A 16,608-nucleotide genomic window follows, 5' to 3' on the forward strand; every position below is an offset into this window, starting at 1 on the left:
TGGTCACTATTTAACACAATTAAGGAATTGTCAAAAATATTTCCGTGCTAGATTAACAAACCACTCTTGCCTGTGGCTACTGTGCAGATAGCACACAACTACAAATTTCAACTGGAGTTAAAGCAAGTATATTGTTCTCACTCAACATAATTTGGTAACGCTTAAGTCAGAAAATAAGTCAAATTGACCCTGAAACCTTAGTGAAATATCAATTTCTGACATGGAAAAATTAGAAGAAACACTTGAAAGGCATTAGTACATTAAAGAGAAACTTCAAAGAAATGCTTGACTTTGTACTTTTAATTTTAAAAGGATTTTAAGTTTTAAGACTAAGTGGGGAAATTCTAATTCAAGTTTTTATTAACTGTACTATTATATAATCAAGTTGTACAGTCAAGAGACACAGCAAATATATTAGCTTTATTAGATTATTGATTCCTTTGTATTTGTAGGGAGTCTTTCAAAATACTCTTTTAAGAAGGAGGAAACTTTCTTAAAGGAAAAGTTTTGTGAAATGGGTCAAAACTCCATGGAAAAATGAAAGGGAAAAGGGTGAGTAGAAATACCTTATATCAAAAATTTATAAACACACACAACTAGGTGACTGATCATGAAAATTAAAAAAATTACAAGTCGATTCCATGACAATTAAGTATCTGCAAAATATGCCTCATGAAAGATATTATCAAAAATATTCACCAGGCAAGACAAAATTATTCAGAGTACATTTTAAATACATTTCAGTATTCAGACAAATAAGAAACAACTATTTACAAAACCTCCAACTAATAGTCCAACGGTCTATACTCCAACTAACAGTCCTCCAACGGTCCAGCTCTGGTCTCTCAAGTATAATAAACTATTACCCTCACCTGAGCGTGTCTTACCTGTTGCCATTTGCCTTTGACAGCCGGGTCTCTGACTGATTGGCAATGTCTCTGAATCTGCTGTATCACCCCCTGGTAATATACCATTGATGAGTCATAGTTTCCAAGAAGTGCAAATTCTCTTCCTTTCTTTGCATTGTCACAAATCTCAGCCAAATTCATCTTCTTGAAGAGAACTAAAGAGAACACATAAGGTCTTCTTATTAAGTTTTCAGCACCAACTTTAGAACATTTTTTCTTATTCTTTAAAATATCTGCTTAGGGGTGCCTGGGTGGCTCAGTCGGTTGAGCATCTGACTTTAGCTCAGGTCATAATCTCACGGATCATGGGTTCCAGCCCCACATCCGGCACTGTGCTAACAGAAAAAAAAAAAAAAATAAAAAAAAATTAAATTAAAAAAAAAGTATCTGCTTAAAAGTACTTTTCAAAGTCAAAATGGTTCTCTCATTCTTTGAGGTTATCTGAATGCATCTTATAATACTGAGCAGAGTTTCTAATTTTGGAAGCACAAAGGAGATCATAAAAGAACACCCAAGAAGATAACACAGAAATTACACAGCTCTGAACTACTGGTTTATGTTACAGGTACATAAATTGGACACTAGTTTTCCCGTTTATAATTACCACAAGCTGTAACTACAATAAAGATGAGCTTGATTTTATTCAATTTATTTTTGACGATGTAGAAACATATAACTGCAGAAATTAGTTCTCCCTAAAACATTTTGGCCCCCAAAACAAAAGGTCGTACTTTCTTTTTCTTTTTGGAAAGACAAAATGTTTTATTTTAAAACCCTGGAAAAGCTATTGAAAAGACAAATATCCATTATATAACCATGAACGTTAAATATCTGGAAACTGTCAATCTTCAAAAAGGTGGTAGGCACTTCCAAAGAGCTAAATATTGCAAATTATTCTACCGTATGTCTTCTCTATTATCAACAGTACTTGATGTGATGTAAAATACCAAGAAGACTCAACTAATTATTCAGTCTCCATCTTAGGGTTCAATTCAATTACCCAAGTAAAAGATTTGTCCAAGATGTTCCTGTCACAAGAAACTTCTGGATGAATTTCAAAAAGGTTCACTAAAGGATCTTCCTTTGTTTATTACTGTACTGTTGGTTACTGGCCACTACAAATGCCGGTTCTAGGCCAGCCCAAGGGTCTTCAAGCATTGAAGGCTTGAAATAACTTTCCAACTCATTAGACATTCTTTTTTGTCTACCACGATCCAAATGGTGTAGATGTCCTTGGAGAACCCTGGGGGTGAGGCTGCTGCTCCCGTGGGGAATAGCCAAATTGCTGCTGGGACCCCGCGGGGTACTTAGAATAAGGAGTGAGGGCAGCCGCCAGGGGACGCCAGGGAATGGAGACCCAAATCAGCCTCCCACCCCCCAGGAAGCTGCCGCCCTGGGGCAGAGGGTGGCTGCTCCCTTTGGGCCTTGATCCTTGATCGGGGCAGAATGGTGGCGTGTGTTGCGGATTCCCGTAAGGTCCCGAAGGGAGGGCGGCCGCGGTTCGCCTCCAAGCGGGGTAACCCGGAAGCTGCTCAAACTACCCCAACCTCCTACACCCACGCCAGGGTAGGGAGCAGTCGGGGTCAAAAATTCTGTCGGTGCATATCAGGAGACGACGATGAAGACCTCACTGCCACGTTCTCCCCCAAAAAGTCACACTTAAGGAAGACATTTTAAAGGAACATCTTGTAGTGTGGTCCATGCATCGTTTATACGTATTTACTTGTCCCATACAACTGAAATCTAAGCAAAAACCTGTGAATGAAACTACCTGAGCCCCTTTTGCTCCTCAAATTGTGATCTTCTATGATCTCATCATTCTCTATAGCTTCCTGTCTGTGCAAATAACTATCATTTTTCTTTCCCCTTCTACAGATGCTAGGAAGAACATCGTCTGACCTTCTGGTTTCTACCAAAGCTCTCGGGCCCGGTAATTCTAGCTTTTCTTCCTGGCTTCCCAAAAGTCTCCCAGAATCATCCAAGGGCTCCAAATGCCAAGTCACTTGCCACTAAAGACTACAAATTGGGGGGAGTTCAGAGATATAGACGAACGGCATCCTGGAGGAGTCCAAATTGCCCTGCTTACTTTCCAAAACAGTAAACCAAAAGATCCACTTAGTAGAGAACATCAAAGTATTTCTCCACGCCTTTCTGCGGCAATTAAATTCCTGTGTGCGCTTGGCTTTCTCTCTACGTCTTATTTATTCTTAAGGAGCTCAAAAACCCCTCCTCAAAATTAAGCACATCTAGTTCTAGGCATTTCAACGGACTCCAGTACATTCTTAAAAATAAAGCTGTTTCCTTTATGTGTTTTGATTGATTATTAGTCCCTTCCCCCAGCATAAGTTCCTTGAAGGCAGCATCTGTGTTGCTTTAGAATTACACCACAACAAAAGGTACACTAGCTTTGCACAGTCAGAAACTTCAGCATTTAACAGATCTAGCCACAGAACACAGGGCAACCGGGCAAAGCCTCTTCTTCAAACTAGAACATTAACACAAAGCAATAAGATCTCATACTGAATGAGCTGTAATTAGTAAGTCCGGTAAGGAAAAAAAAAAAAAAAAAAAAAGCTGTTCCATATATTATTTTCTTTTAAAAGCATTAATTCTGCTAATATGTGCTGTCACACAACTATGCAGGATAAAAATATCTTCATGTAGGGGCCGCCTGGGTGGCTCAGTCAGTTAAGCATCCAACTCTTGATTTCAGCTCAGGTCATGATCTCATGGTCATGAGATAGAGCCCCATGATTCTCTCTACTTCTGTTCTCCCTATTCCCGAATGCGCTCGCTCGCTCTCTCTCTCTCTCTCTCTCTCTCAAAATAAAAACCAATATCTTGATGTAAAGCAAGGGTCAGCAAACTTTTTGTATAAAGAATCAGACAGTAAACATTGTAGGTTATAGTAATAACCGTTGAGTGCAACTTGTTATAAAACCAGTCTCCTAGTAAGAATGAAGTTCTTTTGGGGGGATAATATTTCACTTAGTTGAGATTCAAAATTAGCGTTCCCTCTAATCAAAATCAACTGCAAACGTTCATATGGTAATGCTACTTTCTAAATAAGAATGTATGTATTTCACGTTTGAAGGTGTCTTTTTACCCTGAAAGGTGCTGGGCCGTCACATACACACGATTTCAATTCAGCATATTCATTGTTTGGAAGATACCTACAGACTTCATTCTTCTCTTAATATTTGTCTTTCATCTTTCAGTATGTCCTTCCACTGCAGATCAATCACCTCCAATCGGAGGTTAAGGTGGGTGCAAATGCCTCAACCACACAACGAAATGGATTTTGTAATAGGGTCGTTTCCTCTGCACTTACATCAAAGTCTGAGACCGAGCTCAGAAAATACGTCTACTGCAACCCTGCGTGGGAACGGCGGCTTCGTTTTCTTTGCCTTAACTTCTGACGGCCTGCAAAGCTATCTAAAACAGCTTAATGTTATTTGTGATTCAAACAACACTAGCTTGCATCGAAATCACTTTTCATTTTGCATATAAGCACGGTTTGGCTTATCATTTTCGATTGAATACTTTAAGAAACATGACCAGGTCTGCAGCAAAAACTGACTTCCAAAGCCATTCGGTGTTCAAGCACAGTGGTTGAGAGCAGTTCTTCTCATTCAGAAAGATCTCAAATCAGCCCAAACCTCAAAAGACTGGAATAGAATTTTACTGCTACTACTAGGCCACTGAACTGCAATGTGGTGGGGCAAGTCAGGGTTTTCGGCTTCTACTTCTGATCAAAATTCACGCAGCTAACAATGACTAAGTCCACAGGAGCAACACGACCAGTTCTGTATTTCATGCTACACTCAAATGTTCTCTGCAAAATACCTGCTGATAAATACAATAAATAACCCTGTATTTTAGCCACTTTACATTTCCACAGTTTCGTAAATTTGCTCACCTAAGCCGTTTTCTGTTAGAGACATATTTTTACTTCCATCAATTGTAACGCATCTTAACCGATCCCACCTCTCGGGTCATACAAAATTAGTGTTTTCTGAACTTTTTGTAAATATTTTTGTCAGCAGTTATTCCACGAGCACTATCATTACAACTAATTCTTCAAAAACTTCAAGCTTTGACTTGACTTCTTGAATAACAATAACTGAGCTGTATTGGTAACCTCTGCCAATCCGCAAAAGCCAGGGAAAACCACTCGAAATCATTCGCTTTGTTTTTTAATTGATTATTAATGTTCTCAACCCTTGCAGCAACTGTTCTTGCCAAAAGGCTAATAGCTTTAAACAAGTTTATTCTCTCCAGACACATTTCTTTGGCTACTACAATCAAAGGCGATTTAGTTAAGGCACCATCAGTAGTAAATGACTTCCTTACTTGACTAACAAATGAAATACTCAGAAACTTAATCTGGTTACAGTCTGATTTTCATTTTTAATAATCTTGTGAAGAAATTCTGCTGTGGTTAAGATGTTCCTTTTTCAATTTTCTAATTTTTCTGGCCATTGTCTTTCTGTGAGTTGGGAACATTGTGATGAGTGATTAGTCTGGTAAATGTCAGCATATACTGTATTTCCTTAGCGCAGCTATAGTCTCACCGCATAATAATCAATGCTTTGTCATCCAATTTGATAATCTATACTATACTATACAAATCTAGTGTACTTTAGAAGTGTCACATGTTGGAGCACCTGGGTGGCTTAGCCAGTTGAGCGTCTGACTCTTAATTTCGACTCAGGTCATGATCTCACGGGACTCCACGGGTTGTGGGATCAAGCCTCACATCGCTGAGCTTAGGATTCTCCCTCTTTCTCCCTCTGCCCCTCTTCCCCATGTGTGCATGCTCTCACTCTAAAATAAAAAATTAAAATTAAAAAAAATAATAATAATAGGGGCACCTGGGTGGTTCAGTAGGTTAAGCGTCTGACTTCAGCTCAGGTCATGATCTCACAGTTCATGGGTTCAAACCCACCATCCGGCTCTGTGCTGACAGCTCGGAGCCTGGAGTCTGCTTTGGATTCTGTGTCTCCCTCTCTCCCTGCCCCTCCCCTGCTCATACTCTTGTCTCTCTCTCTCTCTCTCTCTCTCTCTCTCTCTCAAATAAACATTAAAAAAAAATGTTTTTAATAAAAATAAAAATATAACATGTCAAGTCCATTTTTCTCATCTTTTGTTTCAACATGATGGGTACGTGCTGATAATAAAGTAGAATGTCACAGTACAATGATATACAAGGTACGTGAAACAGTGATTATAGTGCACCCAAGTAGTGCAAAACAGTGAGAAAGTCACAAAATCTCAGTCCCAATGACTCAAGCTCACAAAAGCAGCCATAAAGAATATGTAAACAAGCGTGTGTGCCTGTGTTCAAATAGACCTTTATTTATGGACACTGATAACAGAATTTCATTTAATTTCCACACGTCACAAAACAGTATTCTTCTTTTGACTTTTTTAACCATTAAAAAAAATGCAAAAACCATTCTCAGTTCATAAGCCATTCAAAAACAAGTGGCAGTCTGGATACGGCCCCTCGATTGTATTTTGCTGAGCCCTGCTTTCCACTTCTATCTTAAGAATCCAGAAAAACACAAGCAAATTAAACAGCAAGGAAGTAAAAGAGCATAATAAAGTTAAGAGCAGAAATCAATAAGATAGAAATAGAAGAATAAAAAAGTTTCAATGTAGCCAAGCTGGTTCTTCGGAAGTACCATCATAATGAATATATCTCTAGTGATATTGACCGAGAAAGGGAGAGAGAAAACAAGATTAACAAAATCAGAAATAATGGAGGGGCTAGCACTACAAACTTTAGAGATATTAAAAGGCAAACGAGGGCTTAATAAAATATGCAAATGCTATAAAGGCCACAAAATACCAAAGCTTACCCAAGAAGAAACAGAGTGATTAACCGGAATAGTCCTATATCAACCAGTGATACTCAATTTGAAATTTAAAATCTTCCCCCCCAAAAAAACAAAAAAACCCTCCAGATCCAAATGGCTTCACTAGTGAATTCTCCCAAAGCATTAAAGGAAAAAATAAAACCAATTCTAAACAAATTCTCAGAAAAAAGTAAAGGCATGGGGCGCCTGGGGGACCCAGCTGGTTGAGCATCCAACTCTTGATTTCAGCTCAGGTCATGATCCCAGGGTCATGGGATCAAACCCCTCATTGAGCTTCACGCTGAGCAAGGAGCCTGATGTGTCAGATTCTCTCTCTCCCCCTCTGCCCCTCTTCCCCGCTCATGCTCCCTCTAAAATAAAATAAAATAAAATAAAATAAAATAAAATAAAATAAAATAAAATAAAATAAAATAAATAAATAAATAAATATATTTTAAAAGGAAAGAAAGAAAAAAGAAGAGGCAGAAAAACTTCCAACTCCTACTTTAAGGGCAGCATTATCCTGATGGCAAAACTAAACATTATAAGAAAAGAAATTTACATAGCAATATCCTTCAGGAACACAAATACAAAAATCTTTAAATTTTAGGTAGTCAAATGCAGTAATACATAAAAAGGATAATGCATTATGACCAAAGAAGGGTCAATACCAAAAATTCAAGATGGTTTATATTAAAAACCAATCAACAGGATTTTAAGAGACTAGAAATGAAATGTATGATCATCTCAATAGAGGCATAAAAAGCTCTGACAAAAAATCAACGCCATTCATAAGAACTTTTAGCAAACTAAGAAGAGAATTTCCTCAGCCCAATAGAGTATTCACGAAATCCTTACATCTAAAATCATATTTATTGTGAAAGACTAAATGCTCTCCCCAAAGATCAAGAAATAACAAGCCCAGTATATTTGCTCTCATTCCTTCTATTCTACATTAGAACTAGAGGTTCCAACCACTGCAATAGGCAGGAAAAAAAAATAAAAGGCATACAGATTGGAAAAGAAGTTGCTTTTATTCATATACAACCTGATTATTAATGGAGAAAATCCTAGGGAATCTACAACGACTACTAGAATTAGTGAGTTTTGTAACTCAAAATTTATTTTGTAACTCAGAAGTTATTATGCTGCAGGACACAAGGTCAATATAAAAAAAATCAATTGCATTTCTACATACTAACAATAATTGAAAACAAAAGTTAAAAAACAAAATCACCAAAAAATATGAAATATTCAGGGATAAAGTTAACAAAATACATTCAAGAATGTAACATGGAAAACTACCAAATATTGCTAAGAGAAGTTAAGGATGACCTACATTAATGGACACATGTATGTTCACACATTAATGAACTGAAACGTTCAATGTAGGTAAGATGTCAATTCGCTTGAAAGTGAGCCATAGTCAATACAATCGCCATCAAAATTCCAGCAGCCTTTCTTGTAAAAACTGGCAAGCTGATTTCAAAATTTATATGGAAATACAAAGGGCATAAAATAGCCAAAACGGGTTAGCAAAAGAGTAATGTAAGACAACTTATACCGTCTGTTTCCAAGATTTACTATGAAGTTGCAGCAATGAAGACAGTGTGGGATTGGCATACAGACAGACTCACAGACCAATGGAACAAATTAGACAGTCCAGAAAAAGATCCATACCTATATGGCCAATTAATTTCTGACAAAGTTCTCAAGGCAAGCCAACAAGGACAAATTTTTTTTTCGAAAAGGGGTGCTGAAACAACCAGATATCCATATGCAAAAGGAACCTGAACCTCCACTCTTATCTCACATCATATACAAAAATCACCTCAAAAGGAATTGATGACCTAAACATAAGTTAAAACTATAAAACTTTCAGAAGACAACCCAACCCAAGGTATGGAGAGGGGAGGGGGCACCAGGTCCTCAAGCCCCAGTTCCCACAGGGCATGATGAGTCAGCTGACATCTTTATGTACAGTAGGTTGCATTACAGAAGAATCCTCAGTTAGGGAACCCAACCTATTATATTGAACAGCATATGCAGGTCTTGTTCCAAAGGAAGATATTCTTTCCTCCGGGCTATAAGCAAGCCCAACCTTTGCTCTGGAGGAAGAGACAATACCTACTTTTCAAGGCTGTTCAACTTCGTATCAGCTTTCAACCTGGGGAGCCCCCTTGCCTCTTCTATGTTGAATCTTTTGTGTGTGTGTCTATCACATGTCTTTCTCTTTCTTGGTTTACTCCCTTACTTTTATAAAGCACATTTTCTTTCCATAGATGGGAGGTAGAGTTTTTGAGATTTTATTCTACCTTTATTCTACCCTCACACGTTTGTCATAGTTTGATTAGCTACTGAATTCTAGTTTGGAAATAATTTTCCTTCAGAATTCTGAAGGCACTGCTTTATTGCCGTCTAGGCTTCAATTAAGTTGGGAAGACTGAAGTCATTCAAATTCCTGATCCTTTATAGATCACCTGTTTTTTCCCCTTTCTGCAAGTTTGTAGGATCTTCTCTTTGATCCAAGCTTTCTAAAATTGTTGATGATGTATTTGAAATGGGTCTATGTGGGGGAAAGATCCAACATGGTGGAGAAACAGGGGACCCAAAGTTCCCTTGTCCCTCAAACACAGCAGTGTTGAGGCCAAAGGACTTTGAATTCCAAGAGTCCGGGCTGCAGAGTGGCAGAGACACTGGGACAACCTGGCGGGCCACCGGTGTGTGATTGTGAACTGGGAGAGAGAAAATGGGTGCGTAGGCCGGAAGGGGATCCCTCCCTTCTGCAGAGTAAGGAAAGGAAGAGAAAGAGAGGCTGTGAAAGTGTAGAGCTGTATCTGGACAAGAGAATTACCATGGACCAGGGGTGGAGAAGGACCCAATCTCTAACTGTGGGGCGTTCTCCAGACTGGGCCAGCTGCCCAGTTTGCACACCTCGGGAGGAGGGGAGCCTGCCCCTGGCTCGGTAACTAGTTCAGAGCTGCAGTCCACAGTAGGAGAAAGCAATCCCCTCTCTGGAGTGCTGTGGGAAGAAGGAATATAACCATTCAAAGGACAAAGGCTGCCTGCGACCGCCAGCCAGAGGCCATATATTGGCGGAACCGGGGGCACTCGGAGAGAGCCCCTTGAAGGCATCGGGGGTTTCAATCCCAGCTGAGCACCAGGGAGGCGCGGGAGTCGGCAGAGAGGGACAAACTGCCTCGTTCGCCCCGCGGCACAGTGAGGCTGGCCTAAACTGAGTGGTTTGGGACACCGGTCGGGGCAGGAAAACTGAGGGGTGGCCATTTTTCTCCCCACCACCAACAGGGTGGGGCTTCAGGGAAGGGACAGCGGGTCCAGAGGGGAGGCGGTACCCCCTACACCAAGCCACGCCCCTCCACGCCCGGTAACTGCATACCCACCGGAGATTGACGCTGACCAACCAGACAGCCCCCCCTCCAGACAAGGGACCCAGCGGTTTTGCATTTTCTGATTTAATTCTTGGACAGTTCTTCTTACATACATATTTTTTTTTCTTTCTTTTCTCCTTCTTATTTCTTCCTCCTATCTTAAGAAACAAGAAAAATCCCAAATACAAAACGTAACACAACACCTAAAGGAACCAGAAGAACAGCAAAAAAAACAAAACAAAACAAAACAGAACAACAACAACAAAAAAAAACCAAGGCCAGCAGAAGAAGAGAAATAATAAAGATTAGAGCAGAAATAAACAATACAGAATCCAATAAAACATAGAACAGATCAATGAAACTAAGAGCTGGTTTTTTGAAAAAGTAAACAAAAGGGATATGCCCCTAGCCAGACTTCTCAAAAAGAGGACCCACATAGATAAAATCACGAATGAATTTGGACTTATCACAACCAATCCCTCAGAAATATAAACATTTATCAGAGAATACTATGAAAAATTTTATGCCAACAAACTGGACAGCCTGGAAGAAATGGACAAATTCCTAGCCACCCACACGCTACCAAAACTCAAACAGGAAGAAATAGAAAATTTAATAGACCCATAACTAGTGAAGAAACTGAATCAGTTATCAAAAATCTCCCAACCAATAGAAGTCCTGGGCCAGATAGCTTCCCAGGGGAATTCTACCTGAGATTTAAAGCAGAGTTAATACCTATCCTTCTCAAGCTGTTCCAAAAAATAGAAACGGAAGTTAAGATTCCAGATTCATTTTATGAAGCCAGCATTACCTTGATTGCCAAACCAGAGACCCCACAAAAAAGGAGAATTAAGGCCAATATCCCTGATGAACATGGATGCAAAAATTCTCAACAAGATACTAGCAAATCGAATTCAACATCATATAAAAAGAATTAATGGGGCACCTAGTGGCTCAGTCGGTTAAGCGTCAGACTTCGGCTCAGGTCATGATCTTGTGGTTCCTGAGTTCAAGCCCCATGTCAGGCTCTATGCTGACAGCTCAGAGCCTGGAGCCTGCTTCAGATTCTGTGTCTCTCTCTCTCTGCCCATCCCCTGCTCGCACTCTGTCTCTTTCACTCTCAAAAATAAATAAACATCAAAAAAAATTTTTAAAGAATTATTCATCATGATCAAATGGGATTCATTCCAGGGCTGCAGGGCTGAGTCAATATTCACAAATCAACTGATGTGATACATCACATTAACAAAAGAAAGGATAAGAACCATATGATCCTGTCAATAGATATAGAAAAAGCATTTGACAAAATATAGCATACTTTCTTACTAAAAACCCTCAAGAAATTCAGGATAGAAAGAACATACCTAAACACCATAAAAATCATATATGAGAAGCCCACAGCTAATATTCTCCTCAATGGGGAAAAACTGAGAGTTTTCCCCCTGAGATCAGGAACACAAAAGGGATGTCCACTCTCACCACTGTTGTTTAACATCGTGTTTGAAGTCATACCTCAGCAATCAGACAACAAAATGAAATAAAAGCCATCAAAATTGGCAAAGAAAAGTCAAACTTTCACTTTTTGCAGACAACATGATATTCTACATGGAAAACCCAAAGGACTCCACCAAAAGTTTGCTAGAACTGATACATGAATTCAGCAAAGTCTCAGGATACAAAATCAATGTACAGAAATCAGTTGCATTTCTATACACCAATAATGAAGCAACAGAAAGAGAAATCAAGAAATCGATCCCATTTACAATTGCACCAAGAACCATAAAATACCTAGGAATAAGCCTAACCAAAGACGTAAAAGATCTGTATTGTGGAAACTATAGAAAACCTTTATGAAGGAAACTGAAGGAGACACAAAGAAATGGAAAAACATTCCATGCTCACGGATTGGAAGAATAAATATTGTTAAAATGTCAATACTATACAAAGCAATCTACACATTCGATGCAATCCCAATCAAAATTGCACCGACATTCTTCTCAAAGCTAGAATAAACAATCCTAAAATTTGTATGGAACCACAAAAGACCCTGAATAGCGAAAGTAATGTTGAAAAAGAAAACCAAAGCAGAAGGCATCACAATCCCAGACTTTAGCCTCTACTACAAAGCTGTAATCATCAAGACAGTATGGTACCTGCTTAGACACATAGACCAATGGAATAGAATAGAGAACCTAGAATTGGACCCACATGTGTATGGCCAACTAATCATTGACAAAGCAGGAGAGAGTATCCGATGGAAAAAAAGACAGTCTCTTTAGCCAATGGTGCTGGGAGAACTGGACAGCAACATGCAGAAGAATGAAACTACATCCAGATGGCCAACCGACACATGAAAAAATGCTCAACATCACTTATCATCAGGGAAATACAAATCAAAACCACAATGAGATACCACCTTTCACCTGTCAGAATGGCTAACATTAACAACTCAGGCAACAACAGATGTTGGTGAGGATGCGGAGAAAGAGGATCTCTTTTGCATTGCTGGTGGGAATGGAAGCTGGTGCGGCCACTCTGGAAAACAGTATGGAGGTTTCTCAAAAAACTAAAAATAAAACTACCCTACGACCCAGGAATTGCACTACTAGATATTTATCCAAGGGATACAGGTGTGCTTTCGAAGGGACACATGCACCCCCATGTTTACAGCAGCACTATCAACAATAGCCAAAGTATGGAAAGAGCCCAAATGTCCATCAATGGATGAATGGATAAAGAAAATGTGGTGTGTGTGTATATATATATATATATATATACACACACACACACACACAATGGAGTATTACTTGGCAATCAAAAAGAATGAAATCTCGCCATTTGCAACTATGTGGATGGAACTGGAAGGTATTATGCTAAGTGAAATTAGTCAGAGAAAGACAAAAATCATATGACTTCACTCATATGAGGACTTTCAGAGACAAAACAGATGAACATAAAGGAAGGGAAACAAAAATAATATAAAAACAGGGAGGGGGACAAAACAGAAGACTCATAAATATGGAGAACTGAGGGTTACGGGAGGGGTTGTGGGAGGTGGGATGGGCTAAATGGGTAAGGGGCATTAAGGAATCTACTGAAATCATTGCTTCACTATATACTAACTAATTTGGATGTAAATTTTAAAAAATAAAGTTAAATTAAAAAAAAAAAGAATGAAACTAGACCACTTTCTTATACCACACACAAAAATAAACTAAAAATGGATGAAAGACCCAAATGTGAGTGAGGAAACCATCAAAACCCTAGAGGAGAAACAGGCAACAACCTCTTTGAACTCACTCGCAGCAATTTCTTCAACACGTCTCCAAAAGCAAGGGAATTAAAAGCAAAAATGAACTATTAGGACCTCATCAAGATAAAAACTTCTGCACTGCAAAGGAAACAATCAACAAAACTAAAAGGCAACCAGCAGACTGGGAAAAGATATTTGCAAATGACATATCGGATAAAGGGTTAGTATCCAAAATCTATAAAGTACTTACCAAACTCAATACCAAAAAACAAATAATCCAGTGAAGAAATGGGCAGAAGACATGAATGGACACTTTTCCAAAGAAGACATCCAGATGACTAACATGAAAAGATGCTCAACGTCACTCATCATCAGGGAAATACAAATCAAAACCACACTGAGATACCACCTCACACTGGTCAGAGTGGCTACAATTAACAACTCAGGAAACAAGAGATGCTGGTGTGGATGTGAAGAAACAGGAACCCCCTTGCACTGTTGGTGGGAATGCAAACTGGTGCAGCTGCTCTGGAAAATAGTGTGGAGGTTCCTCAAAAAATTATCCAAAGGATACAGGAGTGCTGATTCAGGGGCACATGTACCCCAGTGTTTATAGCAGCTCTTCCAACAATAGCCAAATTATGGAAAGAGCCTAAATGTCCATCAACTGATGAATGGATAAAGAAGATGTGGTTTATATACACAATGGAATACTACTTGGCGATGAGAAAGAATGAAACCCTGCCATTTGCAGCAACATGGATGGAACTGGAGGGTATTATGCTAAGTGAAATAAGTCAATCAGAGAAAGACAGATATCATATGTTTTCACTCATACGTGGAACTTCAGAAACTTAACAGAAGACCATGGAGGAAGGGAAGGGGGAAAAAAATAGATACAAACACAGAGAGAGGGAGGCAAACCATAAGAGACTCTTAAATACAGAGAACAAACTGCGGGTTGACGGGAGGGGTGGGGGAGAGGGGAAAATGTTTTAATTAAAGTATTTTCATTCTCACACTTCCATCATTCTCTCGTAATGCTCTTCTTTCTTCTAGGAGTTGTGAATTCCTGAAATTAGATATTTATTTGAGAAACACTGAAGCAGCCTCAACAACAGCAATGTGAACAAAATAACACTAATTAGAACAGTGGTGGCAAAACAAATCAGATTTAAGCATTTTGTCCCACACTGGATCCGACCAGTGTGGTCCAGCCTCTACATATATTTTTCTTTAAAGTTTATCAAAATCACCAAAGTCCAGTCTATTTCATGCAATGACTACTATAAATCCCAGCAATTAAAAAAAAAAAAAACAACATAATCACAACGGCTACAATTACGGCATCTTGAAGTATGTTTTAGTAGGAATAAATTGGCCTAACTATGTGAGCCCCAGTCAGCAAAACAGCTAACTTTGAAAGCCACAATACCCATCTCTTTATGATGGGCTATACTCTCAAGGACTATAGCTTGCCATGAATAATCAAGAATATGACGCAATCAAAAACCCAGAGACAAGAGGAAAATGTCTGTAGCAATGAAGCCTTTTTGTTTCCTTACCTAAGCTCACTTCACTTCTCAAATACTTGGGAAACAGAAAAATGACTGTGCATACAAAATAAAAGAATCTAAACAGATAATCCTAAGAGCGTAAATGTTTCTCAGCAGTAACCATCATAAAATTTCTGCCCGTGGATTAAATTCTTTAACATACTGAAGCAGCAGATAATGTTGACCATCTGCCAGTCTGTCTCAAGATGGCACCTTAAACTATAAATTTTATTGGGGCTCCCGGGCGGCTCAGTCGGTTAAGCATCCGACTCGGTTTCAGCTCAGGTCATGATTTCATGGTTCATGGGATTGAGCCCCAAGTCAGGCTCTGCACTGACAGCACAGAACCTGCTTGGCATTCTCTCTCTCTCTCTCTCTCTCTCTCTCTCTCTGTCCTTCCTCTGCTCTAAAAAAAAAAAAAAAAAAAAAAAAAAAAGAATTACAAAGTTAGAAAGGGACTCAAAAGGTCATTTATTCCATCTCCATACCTTCAAATAGGACCTCATCAAACGATCCATAGCAAAAGAAACATAAAGACATCTAGTGGAGATTAAATAACTCACCTTAGAAAACTACTCCTTTTTTAAAAAAACCTCTCCCATAATCTATGCCTTAAATTTGTCTAGCTAATGACTGTATACACCTAACTTTGACTAAGTATTCTAAGGCATTCTTTCACTAGGTCTACCATATATAAAATAGTTATCTAGGAGAAAACAATGTCTGAAATAATAATGAGTCCCGGGTGGCTCAATCGGTGAAGGATCTGACTCCTGATTTTGGCTCAGGTCATGATCTCAAAGGTAGTGAATTCAAGCCCCACATCAGGTTCTGTACTGGAGGTGGTGGGGTTCTGTACTGGAGGTGCAGAGCCTGCTTGGGATTTTCTCTCTCTCTCTCTCTCTGCCCCTCCCTTGCTTGTTCTCTCTCTCAAAATACATAAACTTAAAAAAAAGAAATAACGCTGAGTACATTAAAATATACATATTTCCATTCACAAATAGATGCTCAAAATTAGTAACATGATAATATAAATCAGTCCAGAAATGAGATCTCATCAATTGAAGTTGAGGGCTATCGGGATCTCAAATCATGCAGCGCAATTCCCAATTTCTTTGAAACCAAGGCAAAGATGTTATTCCTATTAATGGTCTATGAAAGAACATCTTATAGCATTTAAGGAAGCCTTACTTAAAAGAATTGACGAATCTTTTTATTGATCAAATCATTATTTTGTAATGGAACCACTGCCTGATCCACCTGCTTAATATAGTCAGGTAAAGTCACAGGACATGGCCTCTTGCCAAACAGAACCGACAATCCTGGCATATTGTTGCTAAGGGGGAGAAAGGAAAGTAGCCTTCAGTTACTGAGCACTTAGGGTTTACCTCCATTAAGCCATCCAATCTTCCCCCAAATCCTATAAAATAGTATTAACATCTTTTTTTTTAATAAGGGTACAGGTTTGGAAACCTGTCTGTGATTACACAGGAAATAAGTTGTAGTTCCAGAACTGGACAACAGATATAACTGGCCCCTTCCACTCTTAACCACATGCAGTAAACGATCCTTGGAGAAATGTTCTCTAGAAAAGAATATCACTGTACCTACTGCAAAAATCAAAGTATTAATCCAAAGAAG

At 38.9% G+C, this 16,608-nt stretch overlaps 1 protein-coding gene and 1 pseudogene across 7 annotated transcripts in view; both read right to left on the minus strand.

Annotated features, from left to right (window-relative positions):
- KATNAL1 (katanin catalytic subunit A1 like 1) overlaps positions 1-16,608 on the minus strand; it is a 98,127-nt gene that overhangs the window by 76,774 nt on the left and 4,745 nt on the right. For all 7 annotated transcript variants that reach the window (XM_045048656.1, XM_023250424.2, XM_023250425.2 and 4 more), the window contains one exon: positions 888-1,063. In XM_045048656.1, coding sequence (XP_044904591.1) covers positions 888-1,049 — 162 coding nt within the window. In that variant the 5' untranslated portion in view covers positions 1,050-1,063. The remainder of the gene's footprint in view (positions 1-887; positions 1,064-16,608) is intronic.
- Positions 1,245-4,852, minus strand: LOC102900601 (annotated as a pseudogene).

This window comes from Felis catus, chromosome A1 (genome assembly GCF_018350175.1).
Source record: "Felis catus isolate Fca126 chromosome A1, F.catus_Fca126_mat1.0, whole genome shotgun sequence".
NCBI lineage: Eukaryota > Metazoa > Chordata > Mammalia > Carnivora > Felidae > Felis > Felis catus.